Source organism: Onychomys torridus, chromosome 13, assembly GCF_903995425.1.
Source record: "Onychomys torridus chromosome 13, mOncTor1.1, whole genome shotgun sequence".
In the NCBI taxonomy this organism is placed as follows: Eukaryota; Metazoa; Chordata; class Mammalia; order Rodentia; family Cricetidae; genus Onychomys; species Onychomys torridus.
The window spans coordinates 3,147,266-3,172,353 of record NC_050455.1 but is presented as its reverse complement, the minus strand read 5'-3'; the positions used below and the strand labels follow the sequence as shown (position 1 = coordinate 3,172,353).

The window sequence follows — 25,088 nt, the reverse complement described above, 5'->3', positions numbered from 1 at the left end:
TGGGAAGCCATCTAGCATGGCCTATTTGGTGTTACACAGCTTAATATTCAGCTATGCCTTGTTATGAATTTCTTTTTTTTTTTTTTTTTTTTTTTGAGCTGAGGATCGAACCCAGGGCCTTGTGCTTGCTAGGCAAGTGCTCTACCACTGAGCTAAATCCCCAACCTTGTTATGAATTTCTTGTGCTCACAATTCCCATAGAATGTGTGTGTGAACTTCCTGCTCAGGCCAGTACTTGGATAAGGTCACTTAGGCAAAAGCAAAGGTAGATGCATAGCTTTGTTTCTTGTGCAAATGAAGCTCAGACCATCCCCTTGCCTTGAGCCCTAGTGGCTCTCCAGAGCAAGTGGCTGAGAACAAAAGCGGTTTTTACATATCAAGGTGGAAGGTAGGGTGGAGCAACATTCCAGAGGAGGCAGAGAACTGTGTGGCCAGGTCGAGAAGACAGGATGGTATAGCCAGGGAGAAGGGAAGAACACAAGTTTTGTAGATGGTAAAACAACTCTTGTAGAGTTCATCAGAGTCAGGAGCAGAGAGCAAGTAGAGATGGAGGGCGAAGAAACAGAGGATGAAGATGAGGCAGGAAGCATAAGAGCTTAGTCATTAGCAGGACTATGAGAGGGCAGTAAAAGAGGACAAAGAGGAACTGAGTGTTAGTACAGAACTGACAGGATTTCATCTCAGAGAAATAAAGTAAATGACAAAGAGCTTGGTGTATCTAGATTTATTCCTACCCTGAATGCCCGAGGGAGCTGTAGTTGTATAGATAGAATTTTGCCATAGAGGAATAAAGTTAACAGACTTAAGAGCATAGTGTACATAGATTTTTTTTTTTTCCCTTCAGATATCCCACACCGGATGTAGTGTCTTCCCTGGACTCTGAGCAAGCCATATTCCTGTGTATCCCTAACCACCATCTCACACTTCCCTGCCCCTGAACAAGCTCCCTGGCCCTGTCATATCACCACAACTGACTCTTCTTTGTAGAGCGTCTCTAGAAGTTTTGGTACCTGACAGCTTCATTGGACCTTGATTTTCCTTCTGAAGATGGCTGTGTACACATGTAAATACATGCCTTTTCCTGTTAACTTCCCTATGTTGGTTCAACTCTGAGGTTCAGCCCCAGAATCTAAGAGTGCAGAACAAAGTTGTTCTTCCTCTGCAGAAGTGACCAAAGGCACATTCATGACAAGAGAAGCTTGGAGCTGGGGCTGTCCTCAGTGTCACCCTGGAATCATTCTCACTGGAGTCACACAGAAGCCCAAGCACACAGCTCTGCAGGCTGAGAGGGTCACAGCAAAGGACCATTCCACTGTGAACTGCAGTCTTGGGGTTAAACCAGGCACTGGAGTCTGTGAGGAACTTGGACTTTCCCTAGCATCCATCTTCAGGGAATCACAATTTACAACTGAAACAGAAAAAAAAGAAAATTCCCCAACTCATCACTGGGTCACAGTCATTTCCTCTCAGAAAAGTCCCTTGAATCCTCATCTCCAACCAGAGTTTGGAGTTCAGAGCCTCTTCCTTCTTTGTCTTACTTTGGAGACCCTGGGAGCCATCTGAATTCCATCTTATTGCTGCATTTATTTGTTATTTATGTGGGTGTATATGTGCAAGCATTTGTGAACCGCAGCACATGTGTAGAGGTCAGAGGATGGAGAACTTATAAAAGTCAATTCTCGGGGGCTGGAGAGATTGATAGACAATTACACGGTTGGGCTTGCCCGGCGGACCGCCTAACTATTTCCGGTGTAGAATAGCCATCTCCGGGTCAGACATCTCGCGGGACCGGGACTCTGTGGCCTTACGTGGTTGCGTAAAGCGCGCGCAGCCATGTAATCTACACGCATGTGTGGAGTACCCACAGGAGTGCCTGTACGCATGCGCGGCCCAACCTTTAAAAAGCCGGCGCCATCTTGCGCGAGGCTCTCTGTCTCTCTCTCCCCACGTGTGTTTCACCCAGGCCTGTCACCTCTATCCTCTTTAATAAAACTCTCCAGTGGTTCTGTCGTGTTCGGGACGTGTTCCTAGCGCCGCATAACTACTAACAGAGATGGCTCAGAGGTTAAGAGCACCTCTTCCAGAGGTCCTGAGTTCAATTCCCAGCAACCACATGGTGGCTCACAACCATCTATAATGAGGTCTGGTGCCCTCTTCTGGCTTGCAGGCATCCATGCAGACAGAACACTGTATACATAATAAATAAATAAATTTTAAAAAAAAAGTTAATTCTCTCCTCCTGCCATGTGGGATCCAGACATCAAACTCAGGTCATCAGGCTTGGCAGCAAGTGTCTTTATGCACTGAGTCACCTCAAAGGCTTGACACCCTGTCCCACCCTTCTGAATTCATTCCATGCTGGAGCCACAGGTGGTGACACAATGCCTCAGGACACAGTCCAAAGTCCTTCACATTTGTGACAGTGAAGATCCTTCCAAATCTCCCAGACCAGGGCAGGCCACAGGACCCTTCATGCAAATTAGAAAAGATGCTTGCTCCTCAAGGCGTCACCTGCTGTGAGATGATCACAAACTCGAAGATCACGGTTTGTTAGTGGTGATGGAGCTCCTCAGTGAGGCCCAGCTGTGTGCTGCAAACTTGCATGTTTGAACCTGGCTGTCCACTCAGATTCTCTCCTCATCCTCTCAGACCCCCCCACTCCCTCCCCTCCACGGTCCAGCTCAGTGGCCTTTCTGCCATCCACTCTTCTACCCCTCATGCTTCTCTTCAATGCTTCTATGCTTGACTAATTGCTCTTTATGCTCTAAGACTCATCTCAAATGTCTTCCTTCCTGCTCTGAGGAAGCCAGACTTCCTACCCACCTACCTCCTTCTTTCCTGCCTCCTTTCTTCCTTCAGGGATGGTGTTCCCTTAGCTCTGAGTTCTTCCTGCTCGTGGATCTTGGCTGCTGCTCTTCTAACTGTCCACCTGTCCACATCTCCTGTGGACTGGGAGCTCTTGGGAGCAATGGGCTGTACTTAGTACAGGGTAGGTGTGCCATCAAAAGCTGAATAAAGACTATGCTCCAGAGTCAAGCCTCAATTCCCCTCAGTAATCGCCATTCCTTCAGTTCTATTTTATTGGCAGAGTCTCCAGATGGAGCTTTCACAACCCATTTGTCCATCTCTAAGCCACATCTGCTAAGCTCCAAGCCCTCAGTGATCTGTCCATCTGCCCAATGAAATGCCCATTCTGTGGAGGGCACCCCCTGGAAAGCATGTGCCAGAAAGATTACCCAGATCTTTTGGGGTGTTCCCTGGTGTTCCATTCACTAGACCCCAGCCACCGGCTTGAGTCAGGACCTTGACAGTAGCAAACAGTTCTTCCTTACAAAATGGGTGGGAGATTGCAAACCTTTCCATAATCTTTTCAGGAACTCTGACCCTGCAATGATACAGGGATGGTATAGTCGAATTTCTAAACAATGTTATTAAATAAGAAACACAGAACCAAACTTCCACCATGAGAAGTAAGATGTAAAGTACTGGTAAGCCACAAGGCATGTGGCAACTTATAGATTAATAGAAATGGGTTAATTTAAGATATAAGAACTAGATAACAAAAAGTCTGCCACGGCCATACAATTTATAAGTAATAAAAGTCTCTGTGTGTTTACTTGGGTCTGAGAGGCTGCAGGCCCTGGCGGGACTGGAGAAATCTCCAGCTACAGGCTGGCCTGTCTGCAGGCCTGATGAGCTGCTCTATAGAATCAACCCAGATCACCTCAATTTCCCAGATAGAGTAGATAGAGAACCTGGGTTCTCCTTCTCACTGTAATTTGAACTTGGAGGACTAGAAGAACCCACACACTGGCAGTCTAGTGTCCTTGAGCATACATTCCAAGGAAATAACAGGCTTCGTGATCACTTCTAAAGGGATCCCTTAGAGATGTATCTATGACACATCTCCTTTCTACTAATATTGCTCAAGCGGATATATATAACTGGTCCCTCCATCTGAACTTCCTAATAACAACCAGTTATGAGATCAAGATAGAAGCCTAAAAACAGTCAAATCCACATAGCTTTTTGCCTAATTAGAGTCTATTCTTCAGTGTCAGGATTCCATGGCACTTCCTCCTCCTTTATGCACTTAAAACCCTCAGATGCCCAAGTTTTTCAGCTCAAATGACACAGTATATGAAGCCTTTCAATATAACCTATGTGTGTATTTCCAAATACTTTAAATCACAGCAAGACTTATAATACCTAAAATGATATGCTTCTATATAGCATTAAAACTAATAACAAGAATTCTACATATATACTATAAATGCATTTTTATAACATTTGCATGAGAACCTGTGTGTATAATGTGCATGTGTGTTGTTTGGGGTGGTATATGCATCCTACTCTGTGTGTGGGATCAAAGGAAAACCTCAAGCTGGTATTTGCCTTCCGCCTTCTTGGGGACAGAGCCTTATCTCTGTAAACCACACTGGCCTCTGAACTTCAAGGGATTCCATTGTCTCCACCTCCTGTCTCACCATAGGAACACTGGGATGTGAGCTGCCATGCTAACTACACATAGTCTGGGGATCCAAACTCATGTTCCTGCTTGTGCAGCATGCACTCTACCCACTGAGACATCCCTCAAGATGCATTTTTAAAAAATATATTTTTAATCTTCAGTAGGTTTGCAGAGGAGATGGAATACCAATGGACAGGAAAGGCTAATTTTCTAATTGTCTAATTGTCTCAGTCTTAGCTGGTGATAGGAGTCTCTAGTAAAATACTTTAGCTTGGGTATAGAACTGCACATTCAGAGACTCTGATGTAGTCCTAGGTGCAAGCATTACAGCTCTGGAGGAAAATGCACCCTGTCAGAAGTCAGGCTGCAGCTGCATCTGTGAAGGGAAGGTATCCTGGATACCTACAGCTGTGAGGAGAAAGGTATTTTGACTTGTCAGGAAGCCAGACTATACCTGCAGCTGGGTTCCTGTGGGGGATGGTCTCCCTGCAGGATGTGGCAATCCTGCTCCTCTCAGAGAGAGAGCCACTACAGCTGAGCTCTGCTCCACTCTGCCAGGAGTGTTTCCCAGCAGAGATTCTGCTTTGTTCCAGGGAAAGAAAGTCTTTACCCAAAACTCTTTCAAGAGAATTCTTTGGGAGGGAGAAATTCAGGAGGATGGCTGTCTCTGCAGGGTGGAGAAGGACAGAGTCCACTCAATAGGCACAGGGCTTATTTATATAGGGCTTCTTAGGGGTGGAGTTTTTCCAGGGAGAAAATTTTCAGGGTGGAAATTGGTCGGATTTCAATCCTCGTGAGCTTGGACAAGCTCAGATTGGCTAGATTTTGTGCTCAGGGATTGGTTGGTTGATTTTGTGCTCAGTTGGTCAGGGACAGATTTGGCTCTGGTTCCAGGGCTAAAGTGTGTTTCTTTGGCTCTGGTTTCAGGGCCAGGGTGGGTTTCTTTGGCTAGTCATTTTATCCTACACTGGGGGTCTGTAAACTTTTGCATAAGAGCCAAATATATCTGTTTTTAGAAAAATAAATTTTATTGGAACACAGCCCAGTGCTTTCACTTGCATATTAGCTGTGGTCCCCTCAACAGCAGTTGAGGACATGTGACAGGAACCATCAATCCCCAAAGCCCAGAAGTCCTTCCTATCTGATCCTTCACAGCAAAGCTTGACAGCTGCTAGCCAGGGGCTTCTCCGGGCTGAGTCAGTGTTCCTTAATGATAAGCATCCAGTGTCAGGACAAGTCTCCAGACCACAAGCCCAGGCTCCATCCCCAAAAACCTACATCAAGGCCCCGAGTGACAGGCAGGAATAAAAAATAATTTTTTATAGCACATGCTTAGTTAAGAACCGTTCTACTTGAGGACACAAGATCTTCTCCAGGTCCCAGAGGTTAGAATTCTCGGGTAGGAGGAAGTCCAGCTTCATCCAATGCTCTGCATATGCTGGTAACTTATAAATTAGTACTTCTAATATGCTCTACCAATAATTAAGTCCCAAACTTGGTGTTTTTAAAATATATTAATAGGGCAAGGCAGATCAGTTGGTAAAGTGTGTGCTGTGCCCCCATGAGGGCCTGACTTTGATTCTTGGCACTCATGTAAAATTCCAGGCACAGAAACATGTACTTATACTCCCAATACTGGGCAGATGGCAGTGAGAGGGTCCCAGGGGCCTGCCAAATTGGTTACCTCCAGGTTTAGGAAGAGACCTTGTTTCAAAGATAAGGTGAAAAGCTACTAAGAAAGATACACTTTGCCAATCTCTGGCTTCCAGATGCATGTGCATGATTGCACACACACACACACACACACACACACACACACATATACATACATATGTGCACAGATTGGTATAGACATACATACACAAAATCAATAATTAAAATGAATTAATAAGTCAGCAAACTGGGGTGGACCACTGTCTTTGAGTTCTCCAGCTTTACTGTGCTAACTCATACTCTCCACCAGGCTGTGTTCCAAGGTTTCCCTAGCATTTTGTGGCAGATGTCTGAACTTCTCACATGTTCAGTTATCCTTCTTTTCCTGAGGTCACCACAAGCCTCTTTGGAGAGAAGAAAAAAATTGAATAACAAAGAGATTACTATAAACGGGCTATAGATCGGGGATCTAAACATGGCGAGAGAAACCAGAGCCGTGTACTGCCAAGGCTCTAAGTTCCACTCTAGTTCATTTACAAATGTTTAAGAAAACACTGGCTGATTCCCACTATGGGCATCGTGCCACAGACCCTCTGCACTAAGCCAAGCCAAGTATACCCACAATCCTCCAGCCGTCCTCCCAGGCACACAAAGACCTGGCTTGTCAGAGGCGTGGGTAGAACAGCAGGCCGGGCTAAGGCAGGGAGGTAGATGAAGCCAATTGTAACCAACTTTGAGGGAGCCCCAGTGCCACCCAGCAGTCCTGGGACATTTCCTAAGCTCACTTCTGGATGACTCTCACGCCTTCTCCCTCCACACCAAGCCCTCTTCACCTTCCTCACTGCCCACTCTAACACGTGTGCTTCTTCTTTCAGAACGCAAACAGAGCACAGGGTGTTTCCACAGGTCTCCATGGCTGCCCCTACCTGTGCCTCTCCCATGAATGCAGACTACAATTGGTCGGTCGGTAGCCTTTTGGGTGGCTTCTCCCTTCTGTGTGTACAGACAGCCCCAAGGTCCTGGAGTCAGCCTGAGTCTTCTCTTCCTCACATACTCTGTTCCTAATGTAGAAATCCCCCTTCAAGTCTGGCTGGTTCTCTCTGTGGAAGACACCCACCACCTGCCCATCTCCTGTTCCTCTGGGGATGCCAATTGGGTCTCAGCCACCATCATTTCCTCCTAGGTGACTGTCATGACTTCCTATTGGGTCTCTGCACCCCCCTTTCCCCTGCAATTTGTTCTCAGCACAGCACCCAGAAGGGTCCTTACATGTAATGTCTCTCTGTTTAAAACTCCCCTATCTCATTCCATACACACACTAAATGTTTCACAGTGGCTGACAATGGCTTGTCATTAGGCCTGACACTTCCCTTCCTGGCCACTCTTTGCCCACCTCACTGTCACACCTCTGGGCTCTCCACTTACTGGACAGTCCTATCCTAAGGACTATGTACTCCTTCTTTCCCACGCCTGACTATTTCAGTCTGTAAACCTCCCTTTCCTAGCCTCACCCTCTGACATAATTTCACTTCCAGCACTCCATGTGCAGCCCAGACCCTGACTACTACACGGCCGCAGAATCTCAGCCAGCATGCAGAGGGGCTTTAATGCTCTCACACCTCACACACATGCCCTTCCCACTCCTCACCCGGTGATGCGAGCACCAGACATCAGGCCTCTCTGGGACCTTTGGACAGGAAAGACACTATTCAGAAGTAGTGGGACATTTGAAGAGCAGGACATGATTGAAAAAAATGAGGTCACTGGGGTGTACCTTCAAATAGGATATTGGATTTCACCTTCCTTCCTATTTGCTTCCCGGCTGCCATGAAGTGAACAGCACCTACACACATCACACACTTCCATCATGGATACTGTGCCTCCACATACCCAAAGCAACTGGGCCAACAGAGCATAGATTTTCCTCTGTATAAATCAATTTTGTCAAACATCTTGGCCCAGCAACAGGAAGCCAACTAGCATGGCAATCAGGACATAATTTTACTTGTATGCGTACGCAGATACATACACACAAATGTTGTTTCAATGTGTGTGTTATTGTTTGACTTCTGAGTGCCCTTCCCAACAAACCCTACAGAAATAGAAGTTCTAGAAATACTGGGAATTTTCCCCCAATGAACTATTAAGCCTTTAGCAATCAGATTGGTCTTTTTGTTAATAACAGGGAAACTTGTGGAACAAATTATTGTTTAGGTCCAACACCAACTCCTCCAGTTACTACTCACCTCCCCACCCCAAAGGATGTTTTGTAAACTCATCTGCTGCTCTCAACCCAAGGCACGTGTGCTTCGGCTGTGGTGCTCCCAGCCTTTCTGCAGGCCACACTGTGGAAGCCGCTCTCCACAAGGTACAGACAACCAAGTCACTTCCTCCCTGCCTTCATCCTGCGGGAGTCCTGCTCCATCTCCTGATATGGTCTGGGGAGATGCAGCCCAGGCACTGTAGTAGGCCTGGATATTGCACCTCTGCAGAGGCTCCCTCCTCGCCCTTCCCACTCCTGTCCTGCTGTTTCCTGAACCACCTCCCAGATTTAACACTTGCACTAAGTTCATGTGGGTGGGACAGGTGGCCCAGTGGGACAGGAAGGCCACTATGAAAGGTAATCTATAATCCAAGCTCTATCCTGAATTGTGCAGTGCCCTTTGGAAAGATAGGCTATGATTGAGAATGGTCAGGAGACTCTGTAAAAGCCCCACGGCACTCCTCCGGAACTTCACTCCGGAACTTCACTTGGACTTGGCAGTGTGCTCAGAAACCAGGAAGGGAATGGAACATAGTATTTTCATTGACATTAAACCCAAAAGAGGCTACTTGCCTTTTATATTGCCAGCTACCGGGTCTTCTGGACTCAGAGTGTAAACAGGAGAGACTGGAATTCCTATAAAATAATTTATTTAAAAACACAGATTACAGAGACAGTAGCATGAACTACCAAATTGCATTGAGCAAGAAGAAGGCCCCTCCTTCAGTGAAAAGCGACATGTAGAGACTGATTTAGGGAAAGGCCCTGCATTCTCTATGGCCAGCACGCCTCATAACTGAAGCCAGGGTGCTTAGCTGATTAGCAAAAGGAAATGGGGGGGACGTTTTATGCTCACAATTGCTTAATCACTCATAACAGTTATGTCCAAAGAATAGCTGTGCCTAAACATGAATAGAATTTATGGTTATCTTTTTAAACAGAAATTTTACTTTTTTTTTTTTTTTTTTAAGTAAAACTAAGAGTAGCTTTGAACAAAGGTCTAAGTTTTTTCCCTGAATTTTTGCTTACTCCATTAAAAAAAAAAATGATTGAAGTGTCCTCTTCTTTTTCCCACTGAGAAGTCAGGGTCAGTTTCTGTGGAACCTGTCCCACAGTCCCAGATTCTAAATGGGCAAGCGCCTGCAATCTGTTTAAAACTGTCAATGGCTTCAGACAATGTTTCCTAAACTATATTTGATTATCCAAAGTAGGAACATCTCCACAGTGAAATGGTCACTGTTCTGGGACAGCACACATACACTGAACAGGTCGGTCCCAGGTCCCCACTTCTCCCAACACGTTCTTCCAAGACAGAATACATCACGCTTCTCCTGAGACAGAATATACATACATTCATATATTTTCCTCATGAATATGTTAAAATATTCATTCAGATCTTTGTAGTGGGGTGGAGGGAGACGAGGGCCCTGACAGCTGCCCTCGTGTGCACTGGAGAAGAGAAAACACACCTTCTTGACCACAACCCTGCAAAGAATGATGCACAGGTCTATGAAGTCACACTCATGGATTACTAGCAAGTTGAATTTCATGGTATTTGAGCCCTTTGACCTATTAAAATGGCGATGTCTACTGTACAACACCAAGCTAAACATAATTCTAAAATTTGTCTTTGAGACCTAGGGAAATGCTCTCATGTAAATGCAACCTACTTGGTCCTGTTTCTAGACACTCATACACCTTCCATGCTCTCCATTGTTCCCACACAGAGATTGGCTATGGGCCAGAAAGGGGGCACCCATCTACACTGGACACTCACTCAAGCAAAACGGAAAATCATAGTAGCCATCTGCACACGTCCCACAGTTGTCCCCATGGAAATTTGGCTTACAGTGACAGCGACCTGACCCCTGTTCACAGTCATCTGCACGTTCAGGATCACAGCTGCAAGCTAAGAGGAAAAATAACCACTGAGTGACCAGTGCCTCGCTGTATTACTAAAGCACACTTGTCCTCACACCTCTCAGCCATGCCCATTGTCTTACACAATCTCTTGTGCACAGTAAGCATTCACCTATAGCTAACCACCATGACAATGATTACATCTTTGTGGACTTGTTACTATGCTGTTTTAATGTTAATTATGACAAACTTGAAATTATTGGAAAACATAGAAACAGGTCAAACCAGTAAAAAAAAAAAAAAAAAGAAGAAGAAGAAGATGCAATGTCTATTACAGGCTTGATAGGTGACTGATTGACTGAATTAAGTGCTTACCTGCATACTTTTGGTAGCATATCACCTACTGCTAGGAAATACATTTATTGTCATTATTACTTACACATAAAAATTCTGGGGTTTAGAGAAAATATGGAGTCGCCTGAGATAACACAGCTAGAAAGAAGTAGAACCAGTAATACAAAGGCAAGGGACAAAGACCACCAAGGTCCCTGAGCCCATGACACCCTTGAGGCAGTATACACACACTGCCATAGTCATGACATAAGACTTACGGATGCATCCGTGGAGCGCATCCACAGGCATGCCAGAGGGCCGGTAGTAACCCTTTGCACACTCCTCACAGTTCACGCCCTGCTGTGTTGTGCTAGAGGAAAGAGAAAGAACAAAATTTACTAAGGACACCAGAGAAGCTCTGCATTCTTTAGTCTGTGCTGATCTACCACAGAAACAATTCTCTCCTACAAAATCAAAATCCCAAAGTCCCTAAAAAACGTCCGACTTGACCCTGTCACAGGACCCGAAATGTCATAGGAGACTGACTCGCCTTGGCCCTGAAATCCCCACCACACACGTGCGAAAAGGAAATAAGGAGAGTTCAATAAGCTGGCAGCCCTGGCTTCCACCTCTAAAAATAAATTTAAATAAGTAAATTGCTTTAATGAACTTGACACTTGAGTAAGAAAAAATAATAACCTTCAATGTCCCTGTAGCTTTAGCCAGTCCCTGTAGTGTTGCTCAGAAGAACCAATGGATGGACACTCGCCAGCCCTGGTTTAGCTCAAAGAATGAGAATTAATATCTTTCCCAGTTTTGGAAGGAAAGTGTATAAAAATCTCTCCACTCAATCTAATTTTATCTGTGTTTCCATCATGAAACCATTCTCAGGACATTTTCATTGTGTAAATGGACGATGTGAGCACAAGGCTCATACACAGAGCTCAATTTTGAGTCACATGGCCTTTTCCAGTCCATGGTTAATCCTTACAGGTGCCACAAAATCAATAACCCACACACATCATTGGTTTCCAAGAAATACACGTCACAGCTCAATTCTGTTCCCTCTCACCTGGAAAAGCCCTGGGTCAGTGTCACCACCGAAAGGGCAATAAAAGCAAACCAACAAGAATGAACACAATGTGATCCACACGGAACCTGCACAGAAACTCAGGGAGAACAAAGGCCCAGTCTATGTCCTCTCCCTGCAGGATTTTATTAACCACAGACCCTTGGTTTTTACCACTCTTGTCCTATGGGCTAAAAATCTGAATCCACTTTAGCAACAAAGTCAAAACCATGCTGGCCACCCTGCCAGCATTCACATGAACCTTGTGAGCAAATAAGAAACAGCTCCAGCTAGCCCCCTCTTCCCATCAAATGCCATTCTCCTTCCATTCCATTGCTTGCTACTGTGGCTAACCTTGGCTAGCAATCCAATTACAGCAGGACATGAGAACTGTTCTCTGAAGTGGGCAGTCTTGGCCCCTTGTCTCAATTCATGCTTGAATAGCAGTGAAGGACCAAGATAGAATAAACAGTACAGATAGAATAATGCCTATTTTGGATGGCTTTTTCTAGGACCTCCACAGTCTCAGGGCAACTCATACCATTGGATTTGCAGACAGCAGGGTCCTGGCTGAACTGAGCACAGGCAGGTCAAGACACAAGAGTCAAGGTAGCTTCACAGGTTTGCAATGACGGTCTAGAGAAAGCAGCCCTGCCAGCCTGGAGGAGTGGGTGTTTGAAGTTGTGCTTGTACAAGGCTTAGCATCAAATGAGAACCAGAAGGACCCAAGACGAGTAAGTGCGATGGCGCCCTCTACCCAGGTCCTCAAGCTTAAATTGCGAGTGTTTTTATCCATTAAGCTATCTTGCCATCCTGCACATGCCTCATCCACAAGGGTTTTACAGCTCAAATCCAAGCTTCATGCTTGCACAGCAAAAGCTACAGACTGAACTCTGACCCTGGGCAGCACTCTATGGAGTGCTCACCTAGAAGCCAGGCCCTGCCCTGATTGTCCGAGGTCTGGACTCCACCACATGGAGCTTCTCCAACATGTTTTGACCTTTAGGCAAATACTAACTCTCTGCCTCTTGCACTCAATTCCTTGACTGTCCCTCCCCCATTACCTTCCATCTCTGTGAACCTCAGGCACATGGAGAATGTTCACTCATTAGCCACCCTGTCCCTGAAGACCCCAAAATGAATTTCCCTTACAAAGGTTCCACGTGAACTAGACTTTGGTGCCTCCCTGGGATTGTCTGCCCTTCTCCCAACTCAATCACCCTTCAACTCTCCTGGGATCTTGCTCCTTCCTAAGGCCTCTGGTCCTTCTGTTACTCCAATGCCCTCACTGGATGTCTGGCTCATTTCCTTATCTACTCAGATACCACAACTCATGAAATTGACCACCTTACTTAAAATATCCCAACAGTTAAAATGGGAAACCCAAGAAATGAAATAAACCAATACCAATAGAGTATAGACTCTATTGTATATGTGCCTCTGGTGACTGCTTTCTGTCCAGGACAAGAATCTAACTCTGTTACCATGACTATCTGCTGTGGAATAATCCTTTGCACACTGTGAAGATGTTTTACTCTCATTGGTTTAATAAAGAGCCAACTGGCCAAGAGTTAGGCAGAAAGAGGTTAGGCAGGAGAGCCAGACTGAGAGGACGCTGGGAAGAAGGAGGGCTGAGTTGCCAGTGAGACATAGAGGGAGCAGAAGATGAACATGCCATGCTGAAAAAAGGTACCACCACATAGTAGAGCATAGATAAGAAATATGGGTTAAGTAGTAAGAGCTAGTAACAAGCCTAAGTTATCAGCCAAGCATTTATAAATAATAAGTCTTTGTGTGGTTATTTGGGGAGCCAGTGGTCCCAACTAAAAACTCTGCCTACAACTATCTGCTACAGTTCAGCTGGGTCTTCTTCAAAATCCAGGCTTAAATTCAATGGCAGTGTAATAGTGTTAAGAGACACTGGCTTTCAGAAGTGATTCAGTCATAAAGGCTTATCCTTTAGCAGTGGATTAAGGTCCTTAGAAAGGAGACCACAGTATTTGGCCATTTATCCTCTGCCTTCCACCACATAAAGACAGATTGTCACCAGATGACCAAACAGGCTGCTGTCTTGATCCCAGACTTCATGGTCTCAGAACTATGTAAAAGTAAAAGTTTCTTCTTTATGAATTAACTCATTTCGGGTATTTCGTTATGGTGGTACAAACTGGCTGAGATACTACGTGAAGGTGTCTAGGGACAGCCTCTGTGTGTGTGTGTGTGTGCTCTGAGATGATGGCAGATAATTCGTCATTTTCCACTTGCAGACACTGAACAGAAATGGAGGGAAACAGTGCAATTACTGCATTTCTAGGGGACAGAATTTGCTATAGGGTATGTGTTCTTTACCAACAAACTCAAACTGGATCACCAAACTGGCCGGTCTATGACCCCTCTTCTCTTCCTTTACCAGTGAAGACTTTCACATCCTTGTGTACATGGCATAAAATACAGTTCATTTTTCCCCCAAACAAAGGACCACATGTCCCACCACCACTTACAAAATGTCCATCTTTTCCATTAGGAATGACATGACATAAAATCAAATTGTATTGTTCCCATAAGCTGTCTTAGATCATTAGTTTCTGGCAATAATCTCTGTGCTGAGTCCATATCCAAGTACAGATTCAGAACAGTTTTGATTCTTAGAGGCTGGGTGTCCCACACTTACTCATTTCTAACAATCTAGTCTTATGTTCTCTGCTATTAAGTTCAGAATCTGCCTGTCCATCTCTACAAAAGTCCTAAAATCACACTGAATATATGGGCTGGCTTCAGGAAATATCAAGCCTGAAAACACTGTGCTCAGCACAGGTTATGTTTTATAGATTTTGGGGTAGTGAGTTTGACTCTAACCCCATGATCAGCTCCTTTTGTGGCCTCTTGGGGCTCCATGTCATTCTGAGATTTGCAGCCTTGTACTCTGTCTGGAATATGTGTTTCACGTTCACTTTCTTCTTGAATCTTTTGGAGTTGCTGGTCTTTTCAAACAACATGACTTCCTCATTTTCACTTTATAATGAGTTCTGGAGAAAGGGTGTATTTTGCTTTTTAAATATCTTTTCTGTGCACGGTAGGGTTTGGGGCAGAACAGAACCATGTGTTCTGTGGCTGTATTCCCATCTGTTTTACAAGGTGTCATGTGAAATACAGATGGTTCTGTCTCACTATCTGGAATAGTGAGACAAATACCTAATTGACCTCACCATGGATGTGAATAACTAGGGAGCAAGTACCGTCTTCATGGGAGACATTCAACTTCATTTGGTTAACAGAGTACCTCTGAGCACCACCCCAAACAACCTGGGTAACTGCCAGTCTTCACTACGTATGGCAGTGTTACCACCAGAAACAGAAGGAGCAAATGCAGGCAAGCCTTCTGGCCTCTTCCCTTTGCCTTTGCCTCAGCGTTTGTTATGGGAAGTTTTCACAGTGAACTGTCATACAAGTCCCACCTACAGATTACCATGAACATCCTACTCTATTTGCTACATAATAAGCATCCCCCAACCTCTTCCTCTGTCCATGCATCAACATCTGACTTTTTGTGTATTCCCAAATGCTACAGGTGCCAATCATCTTCCACCAAGTATTTAAACATGGACTTAATTGACTGGAATTCAACACATGCTTGTGATTTTCGTTCTTATAAAACATATTTGGTACATACAAAACTCTTAATCATACATTCACCAAGCTCAGTTTCTTATCTCAATATAAAACACCACCTCACCTCAGAAAATCCCCATGTTCCTGCCCAGTCAGCCTCCCACCACCACACCCCTTAGAGCTAATCACACTTCCGATACTTTCCTAACTTGTGTTTAAGAATTCTGTGCCAATGGCTGCCACAAACATGAACCTTTTGTGAAAGCTGATTTTCCATTACCACACTGCTCCTAAGATCCTCAGTGCTGTGATGTAGCATCAGCCCAAGGTTCTCTCTGCCCTTTAGTGTTCTGTTATGTAATTGAGCAAGAATTTGTCTGTTGATTCTACTACTGATGACCGAGGAGGCTATTGGAAAACAAGCATTTCTGGGGCTGGAGATGGCTCAGCCACTAAAGGCTTGGTTCACAACCAATACATTTCTTTTTCTTTTTTTCTTTCTTTCTTTTTAAAGATTTATTTCTTTATTATTATACAGTGTTCTGTCTTCCTGCTAGAAGATCACATTACAGATAGTTGTGAGCCACCATGTGGTTGCTGGGAATTGAACTTCCAGCCCCTCTGTTTCTTATAGATGAATTGGGAGTAGGGTTTATCACAGTGTAGGAAGGTGCATGTTTCATTGCATTTTATAAACTGTTGGGCCTTTGCTGAAGCGATGGTACACCATTTTGCATTTCTATCGATGGGGGAATGGTATCTACGGTTGTTTCACCTCTCACTGAATGTAGTTGCTAGGCTTTTTAATAATTGCTGTCTTGGTGAGAGGCGGAGGTGATTTGTGGTTTTGATTGGCATGGCCCTCCTGAAGGAAGCTACTCAGCCCTTGACTGCTAGCCTATTGGTCACTCACATACTAAAGCACTCCTAAGAGGCTGTTTGGTTTCTGTGTGTATGTGGGGATTACCTATCTTCATTTAAGAGCTTAGGACCTCTTTATCTGTTGTGGTTACCGACCATCTGACAGACTTCAGCTTGTGAATATTCTCTCCCTGGCTGCAGCTTGCCCGCCTGTTTTCTTCCGTGGGAGTGAGAGGAAGTTTTCCACTTCAGTGAAATCGGGTTTCTTCATCTTTAACGATTAGCTTTCTATGACTGAGGAAAGTCTCTCACCTTCTGAATCACACAGGGATTCTGTGGTTTTCTCTCAGGTTTTACAGCTTCAGCTTACTCTTCAACCATGTTTAACACCAAGTCAACTTTATACATGTGAGCAGGGATCAAGGATTAAGTTTTCCATATAACATCTCGGGGTTGTCTCAGAGCCATCTGGGGAAGGCCTGACTGTGTCCCAATTGGCTGCTCTTGTACTTTCCTCCAGCTCATCTCCCAACATAGTGGGGGCCTGTCTGGGCCCCTATTGTTATGGAGACAGCTTAGACACAGGGATCTATTGAAGAAGGGATTTCAGGCCAAGACCAAGATGGGCACCTGCTTATGTGCTGTCTCACCTGACAGTCGATGCAGACTCCTCCCCCTGCATAGGTGCCTTTGGTGTTCAGGCTCGCCTGCTGCTGTTCCACTTCCGGGTCGTAGTAACAGTCTGTGGCATGCCCATGGCAGTTGCAGGCTGGTAAAAAAAGCACTCTTGGTCAAATTACTATGCAACATTAGTAAGTTCCCAGACAGGATCTCTGCTCTGTAGCTTACAATAAAGTCTGTCCTGAAACACTAGAGATACTCTGTAGAGAATTTGTTTGTTTTTTACACAAAGACTACTATATAAAAGATTGTGTACTTATAGCCCCTTCTTTTTGACAGTAAATGAAAGATTTCTCTTTTCTTAAAAGATATATAATTATAGCCGGGCGGTGGTGATGCACACCTTTAATCTCAGCACTCAGGAGATAGAGGCAGGCAGAGATCTTCGTGAGTTTGAGGCCAGCCTGGTCTACAGAGTAAGATCCAGGAAAGGCACAAAGCTACACAGAGAAACCCTGTCTCAAAAAAAAAAAAAAACAAAAACAAAAACAAACAACAAAAAAAGATATATGATTATAACAATGATGAATTAAAATACCCATTATAGTTATGTACACAGACTACTGCCACTATTGATATTACTACAAACTATTGTTCAGCTCTTTATTTACTGTGCAATATGTTTATATGCATTGTTGCATTTGATCTACTCTCTAATATAGGTGCCATTATCCCCATACCACAGATAGGAAAACTGAAATGGAGCAAGGCTACAAGATGATCCATAGCTACACAGCCCATAAACAAGAGAGCCAGAAGTCAGTCCTCTTTGTTTGATTCCAGATCTTATATTTGATTCCAAGCCTATATTCCAAATCCTATCAGCCAATATAGGAATTAGGTCAATGTCTAACTATAGATAAATAACACATCTGGCTGACTATAAATCCTAAGAAGATGGAGCTGCACATATTTTGTTTGTGATGGAGCATGTTCCTAGGCACACGTGGCACTCCACTAACCCCCACTATATTGACTTGGAGTCCTACTGTGAAGATACTATATGCCACCAAAGAATTCATGATGATTGGGAAAAAATGACAAAAATATCTTTAAAAAAAATCAATGAAAAAGATCAGGACACAAAATTAAACAGATAGTATAATCTTGACTAGTTAGTATGCCTAACACAACCACTATGCTATCTGATTAAAATGTTCATAGCAGTTCCACAATATGGTCTGAACGTTGGTGTTTCTTGGAGATTGACCTCGCAGAACCCAGTTATCATCCTTCATAAGTTGCTTTTGTTGGTAATCGTATCACAGCAACACAAAGAAATAATGCAGATGGTGTGGGGTGTGTCAAAAACCATCGCTTCCTTAGCTTTCTAAGACAGCTCTGAGTTAAGAGCAGCTCTCCACTATTTTCTCCAGTCTCTCTCACCTTCTGCAAGATTTATCCACAACAGCATCCTACTGTGGTTTAGCCATCACTCCCATCTCTTTCTCGGCCCTCAAGACAGCGTAGTCTCTATCTGCTATCACACCCTAAAAGTGCTAAAAAGAGAGACTGACACGTTAAAACACTCAGCCCGAGCCATACATGAAAGTACCATGTATATACTTAAGAATTTTTTCTTCTTATATTTGAATTCAGGATACTTTCCTCTTAAGTCTGATGTTTTCCTTATACTGATTTCCTCTTATCAGTGGTTACATTTTCCATAGTTAAGTTACCTGCAATCTACAAATATTAAATAGAGTCACAAAAATCAACAATTCGTGTTTCAAATTGTGGGCCATGCCGCCAGTGCAGCATGGTGCAAGCTGTCATTTCGTGGCTGTTGCTTCCAACCCGAGAGTCACCTGGATTCAAGTTGGTGATGAGATCAGCTTGCAGGGTCTCAGGTTCTTGTGACCCTTGTCTTACTTTTTGAGTTCATTTTGTATCCTGCCACATTACTGAAGGTGTTTATCAGCTGTAGGAGTTCCCTGGTAGAATTTTTGGGGTCACTTATGTATGCTATCGCATCATCTGCAACTAGCAAAAGTTTGACTTCTTCCTTTCCAACTTGTATTCCCTTGATCTCCTTTTCTTGTCTTATTGCTCTAGCTAGAACTCCAGTACTATATTGAATAGATATGGAGAGAGTCTTGTCTTACTTAAAAAAGGCTCTCGAATGCAAACATTGTGATGCTGGCCAGTTTATCACAATCTGGTGATGTCACAATTTCTTATTGGTTGCTGTTCATCTCTTCCTGTGCTCAATCTATAAGTTCAACTTTCTCATAACTGTGAATGTAGAGGAGCATATAGGACATCTTGGGGTCTCCAATGTCCTTGAAATAAGCATCCACGAGGGGTCTGAAACACATATCTAGAGTAAAGGGGGAGTTGGACTTATAATAAACAGAACTGAGTCTCTGAAATTGACATGACTCCACCCTCTTTGTGACCTCAGGGCACACTTGCTATTAGTCCTCAGGTAGAGAGGAGAGGAGCCCCACATCAACACTCACCTTCACACTCACTGTGCTGCCCCGGAGCAGCAGGCTGCCAGCGCCTCTGATTGTAGCCCGCACAGCAGCGATTACAAGTCTCCCCACAGGTGTGGTGCTGGCATTCACACCGGAACCTGAGCAGGAAGGCCGAGCAGAGTTTGGTAAATGAAGAGTTGTTGTAGGTATAGCATCAAACTCAGGGCAGTACTCCTGCCTTGGTGTGCTGAGTTTCAAAAGTTGTTTGGCTTGGATTGATTTGATGTTTTATTTTGTTGGAGATTGGTTCTCATTAATCCCAGACTGACCTTGAACTCACTATGTAGCTCGGGAAGACCTTGAACTTCTACCCTGCTTCTGCCTCCCAAGTGTTGGGATTATAGGTGTATGCTACATGCCCAGTTTGTGGGGTTCTGGCTTTATGTGGTGCTAGAGCTCAAAGCCAGCACTTTATGCCTGCTAGAGAAGCCCTCTACCAACTGAGTGCACCCCTAACACCAGATCAGTTGTTCTTATGCACAGGTCATGAGTTCAATGCCCAGCACCAAAACTAAACAAAAACTTCTCTTCTTGTATACAAACATGGTCTATGCTACACACACAAGTGTTGAGCCATCCACGGCACATTCACTGTACCATTAGCAGAGCAAAGCAATCTGTACATTTATGTCAACCCCATTGTCTCCGTTGCACAGATGGTGAAACTAAGATGCAGATAGTAAGATATTTGCCAAAGGTCAAGTGGTGATAACAGAGAACCAAATGTCAAACCGAACTTTGACCCTGAAGCGCCAGTTCTTTCTCCTCTACCACATTATGTTACAATAACTGAACAATACGGCATGGTGGCTCACACCTATAATCACTCCTCCACAGAGGCTGAAGAATAGACAGTATCCAGGCTAACCTGGGCTACAGAAAACAATAAATATAAATGAGTAAGAAATAAAAATAAGTGAACAAGCAGGTACTAAGTTTCCTATGATGCATTTAGCATCACATCCTCTCTGAAACCTGGAATGAAGCTGGAAAAAGACCTTCTAATGGAATGGAAGGTTGCATTGAGTTAGCACTCATCTGTGGATGAAAGAACACTCAAACCCATCATGGAACAGCTCTGGGCTGGGCCTCCAGGCACCCCACAGCCCTGATGTAAGAGGCAGTGGGGAGGATGGCTGACTGAAGAGTCACCCTCCAGAAAGAAGACTCCATGCTTCTCCCTGCTCTGCTGTCTGCGAAGGCACACAGACATAGACTTAACTGGCACAGCACTGCAGCTGGAGGCCACATGGGCTCTCATCAGAGGCAGTTTCAGCTCAGGACCAATGGAATACTTGGCATGTGTTGGCTTGGAAGAATGTTTAAGGGACATTGCTTGAGGAACACAAGGTCCAACTATATTCATAGGGAAGTTTTGAGCATAGCACAGAAAGAAGCCTGGTGCCTGCTGGGGCGGCACTGACATCCCCCAGCCACTGCTGTACTGATTCTCAGTCTAGGATAAAGGCGAGGTAGCACTTGACTTTACATCTACTACAAAAATGCTTCAGACCCAGCCGATTACAGAGTCCTTTCCATGATGGCCTCTCCATCTTATCTAGCCTAATATCTTCCAACATTTTTCTCCTCAGCAGCTGACATTTTAGGTTGTGACACAGCAAAAGATTAACCTGAGCAGACTCTTCCTGTTTAGCAGGCTGTTCGAAAGCCCAGAATCAAAAGTGAGATCCTGCCACTATCCATGTAGTGAGGTCAGGATGGTAAACCCTCTTGGTTAAAACTGTATTCTGCCTAGAACTAACTTTGCTGATTGTCTAAAATGGGCTTCTTCCATCAAGTGCCTGGGTCATCTCAAGCAGAGGCTGGTTCCTGTTACATGTAGATTTCATGAGTATTTGACACCAGATTGTCATTGCTGAACTGTTCTGTATTGGCAGAATTTAAATGAGACTGAGGCTATTTGACTTCATGGCAATCTTGAAAGATTTTTTCTATAACGCAGAATGTTCATGATAAGCCAAACCCTAATGTGCGTTCCCACCTTCGGTACCAATTCCATCCTGAGGTAGGAACTGTCAAACATGGTAGAAACCCCAAATTAAATACATTCAAAATCAGGGGCTGGAGAGATGGTTCAGCAGTTAAGAGCACTGGCCGCTCTTCTAGAGGACCTGGGTCCAATTCCCAGCAGCCACATGGTGGATCAGAACTGTCTGTAACTGGAGTCTCAGGGGATCAATGCCTTCTTCTGGACTCCACAGGCACTGGGCATATATGCAAGCAAAACATTCAGACACACAAAATAAAAATAAGAATAAAAAATTTTAATTAAGAAATGCAAAATCCAACTGTGAATAAAAATTATTAGTGAGTGTCCAGCATGGTCTTGGATTTGGGGATTTGGTAGCAGCATTCCATATTATTCATAGGGTGCTGTGATTGATTAGTCATGTCTGCCATGGACCCACTGGTATTCTGTGGAAGGAAAGTTCACACACACACACACACACACACACACACACACACACTCACCACCTTTCTCTGAAACACTCCTGATGAGGTCTAGAACCTGAAAGTCTTTAGCAGGGTATACATATGCACTGCAACAATTAGGCTTATCCAGAGCAAGGTGTGTGGGGGGGGGCGGGGGGTGTTCTGCACTCCCTGTTTCTCAGGGGCTTCATACTCACTGTTTCTCAGGGTTGTCAGCAGTACACTCATCCGCATGGCCGTTGCAAACACACCGCCCACCAATGCTGATGTCCTTTATGCTGTAATAGTACTGCATGACAAAAAGAGAATTACAAGCTAGTGCCTCCACTTGCATAACGGTTGACTCGGCTTCTCCTTCATTCTATACTCTTATGCCTTCCTCCTTGCTGACCTGAACACAAATGGGAGCCACATTACTCTTAACTTGTGTTACAAAATGAATGCATTCCTCAACTAAACTTAATTTTTTTTAAAGCCTTCACAATTTGTCTGTTAAAACATCAAATGCCTTAAATGCAGGGAAGAAAATTACCTATGGGGAAAAATCATACGACAGCTTACTGGAATGAGATGATGTGTTTTAAGTTTGCTATACATTGAGCATATGTATCTACCAAAAATGAATTTTGTGCCTACTATGTGCAAACTGGCCTCTGGGGTGTGGGAAGGGGGAAAATATTACAAAGATGGATCAGATCCATCTGTAGGAGCCTCCAGTTGTTGGCAGTTGTTGGAACCTTCCTAATTCATGTTCAAAAAGGCTAGAGCTAAGAGTTTAAATTCCCAAAGACCAGCCAGAGTCAGCAGCAGACCCAGGGGAGGCTCAGCCCCTAAACCAGACCCACACACGTGCGCGGGTGCGCACACACACACCCACATCTTGCAACATTCACAAAGATAATTGGAAATGCAGGGAAGTGGTGAGCTGGGGACTTGTGGTTTTTCAGAATGCCCAGCTCATCCTTATCACTGTCTCCATCTACCCACAGGTTCAGAAAGAGCTAAGAGCACAGGAAATGCAGGTGAGTAGCCTACAGACAAGGTACCTGACCTTTCTGGAAAAACTGTAACGAATCCTTCCCAGACTGCCCACCTCTAACCTCTCTGCTATTAACTACATAAAATGCCAAACTCTGGCAGTACAGTGGGCATCTTCTAGGTGGATCTTGCCCCTTGTCCTTGGGTTGACCCCTATATCAGTAGCAGCCCTATATCTGGCTCTCTAGCTTCCTCTTTGGTTGCGTCATTAAGAGGCCCTTGCAGGAGAAGAGTGAGCTTAGGTCACTTCTTCTACTGGCCCCCTCTGTCCCTAGAAGCCAGGGTACCATCCTAACACCAGAGGATGGGAAGTGTTTCCACAGCTCTCCCTCAGAGTGCAGAGTTTACTGAACCACCACATTCTCCTCCACTGGGTCATGTTTCGGAGCTCTTTCCCTAGGAGGGTCTACATTAGGACCAGATCTTCTCAGTGGAAGCTGTAGTCTTGCTTCTTCCTCTAGATCGTTGGTGCACTAGTCCATGAGGGAGGAGGGAGCGGAAGTAGGGAACAGAGTTTAGATGGCTGTGGTTACGATGGCGACAGCCCTCTGGGAGATGCAGTCATCTGGGTGAATCAGCTCAGCTTTATTCCAGAGCATAGGGAATAAATAGCATTGGGAAGCCTGGGGACAAACTCTAATTCACGTTAAGTGGCACACTCTAGGTTAGTGGCAGCAGGTCCTATAGCAAAGTTCCTAGTATAAGTCTTAGTTATTTGTGCAGCAGGGAGGCTTCCACAGGAAGCTGTGCCAAGAGTCAAGCTAAAGACAAACCAGGCATCCAGGCTTAGAGAGAAGCTTTCAGATAAGATCAGTCCTCCAGGCCCAGGGACATTCTCCAGATAAGGGCAGGTAGAGAGAGCAGGAAGTTTCACTGGGGAGGAAGTCCCCATGTCACCGAGCTTTGGAAAAAGCTGCCAGGCCATGATAGACTGCAACCTCTGACCAGCAAGGCCTTCCAACAGAAGTGATCTCTGTAGCTTGGGGTGTGTGGGTTTTCTTTCCTTCCTCTTTCATCTGCTGAACTGAGGCAGAGAATCAGAAGGAAGACACAAGGAGCCTGGTACCCAGGGTGACCGCATGGAGCTGCGCTCACCAGCTGTGACATGAGCAAGGCCTTCTTAGGCCTCTGACATTGGGGGCTGTTGACTACAAGAGTTACCCACCTACACCAATACCAGGCTGACTACAGTCAGTTTTTGATATAACAATTTTTCTTGTCTTTGGGATTGAACCCAGGGTTCTACCACTGAGCTAGACTGATGGCTAAGTTGCCTAGGCTCCCGAGACTCATTTTGCAGTCCAACCAGGCCTTGCATTTCAATCCTCCTGCATCAGCTTCCCTGGCATCTGGGATTACAGGCCTACACTACCAGGCCTGGGTAATTTTTCTTCAAATAGCCATATCTATTTTAGACAGGACCCACCCTCTACCTAAGATCACTGGCTGGGAAAAGTACTCGGAAGAACTGAACTTATTGGACAAGCAAAACAAGCAACAACACAGGTGATCAGGAGGTCATCAAATGCCACTCACCCGCCGGGTGACAGTGGGGTCTCGCTCTGCTTTGGAGATAAGATGCCCAAGGAGGGTATTGGTTCGGAGAAATCGCAAGCGAATGTTCGTTGCTTTAGTAAACTGCCTCAGGGTGTCAGAGAAAGCGAAATTTTTTGCACCTGGACGACCATTTATCAAGGATACAACCACCTTAAAAAACAAAACAAAACACCAGACCAAAGTCCTTTTCTCAAAATGCAGCCACAAGACACTAAAAATAACATATGCCCCCAAAGCACCCGGTTCTCAAAGGAGCCCCTGGACGAGCTGAGATGGTTGGGCATCTAGTTTATAGGTCAGAACATCTGCTAGTTCTTGGATCTACATTTAAACCTGATCTCTGTGAAGATGTTCTCACTTCATTCTTAAACCTCTGACCTGTCAGGTGGCTGTGGAGGGGAAACACCATGAAATGTTGGAGAGAGACTGTTATGTCTATAAACACAGGGAAGTGATTCTGTCAAGTTGCATCAAAAACAAAGCTGAAATCATTGAAACCAGTGGTTCTCAACCATCCTAACGCTGAGGCCCTTTAATACGGCTTCTCATGTGCTGACCCCCAACCACAACATTATTTTCGTTGCTACTTCATAACTGTAATTTTGCTACTGTTGTGAATCATAATGTAAATATCTGATATGCAGGAGTCATTTGACCCCCAAAGGGATTGCGGCCCATAGGTTGAGAAACATTGATCTAAATGTTGTTAAAAATGTGAACTAGAACAATGGCTCAGGCTTTCGTGCCTCAGCTGACAAA

At 44.7% G+C, this 25,088-nt stretch overlaps 1 protein-coding gene across 1 annotated transcript in view; it reads right to left on the bottom strand.

Moving 5' to 3' along the window:
• Positions 1 to 25,088, bottom strand: part of Lama3 (laminin subunit alpha 3) — a 252,313-nt gene that overhangs the window by 161,514 nt on the left and 65,711 nt on the right. Inside the window, 7 exon segments of the mRNA XM_036204961.1 lie at positions 8,961 to 9,023; positions 10,859 to 10,937; positions 10,939 to 10,950; positions 16,770 to 16,888; positions 19,263 to 19,378; positions 21,932 to 22,023; positions 24,309 to 24,479. Coding sequence (XP_036060854.1) covers positions 8,961 to 9,023; positions 10,859 to 10,937; positions 10,939 to 10,950; positions 16,770 to 16,888; positions 19,263 to 19,378; positions 21,932 to 22,023; positions 24,309 to 24,479 — 652 coding nt within the window.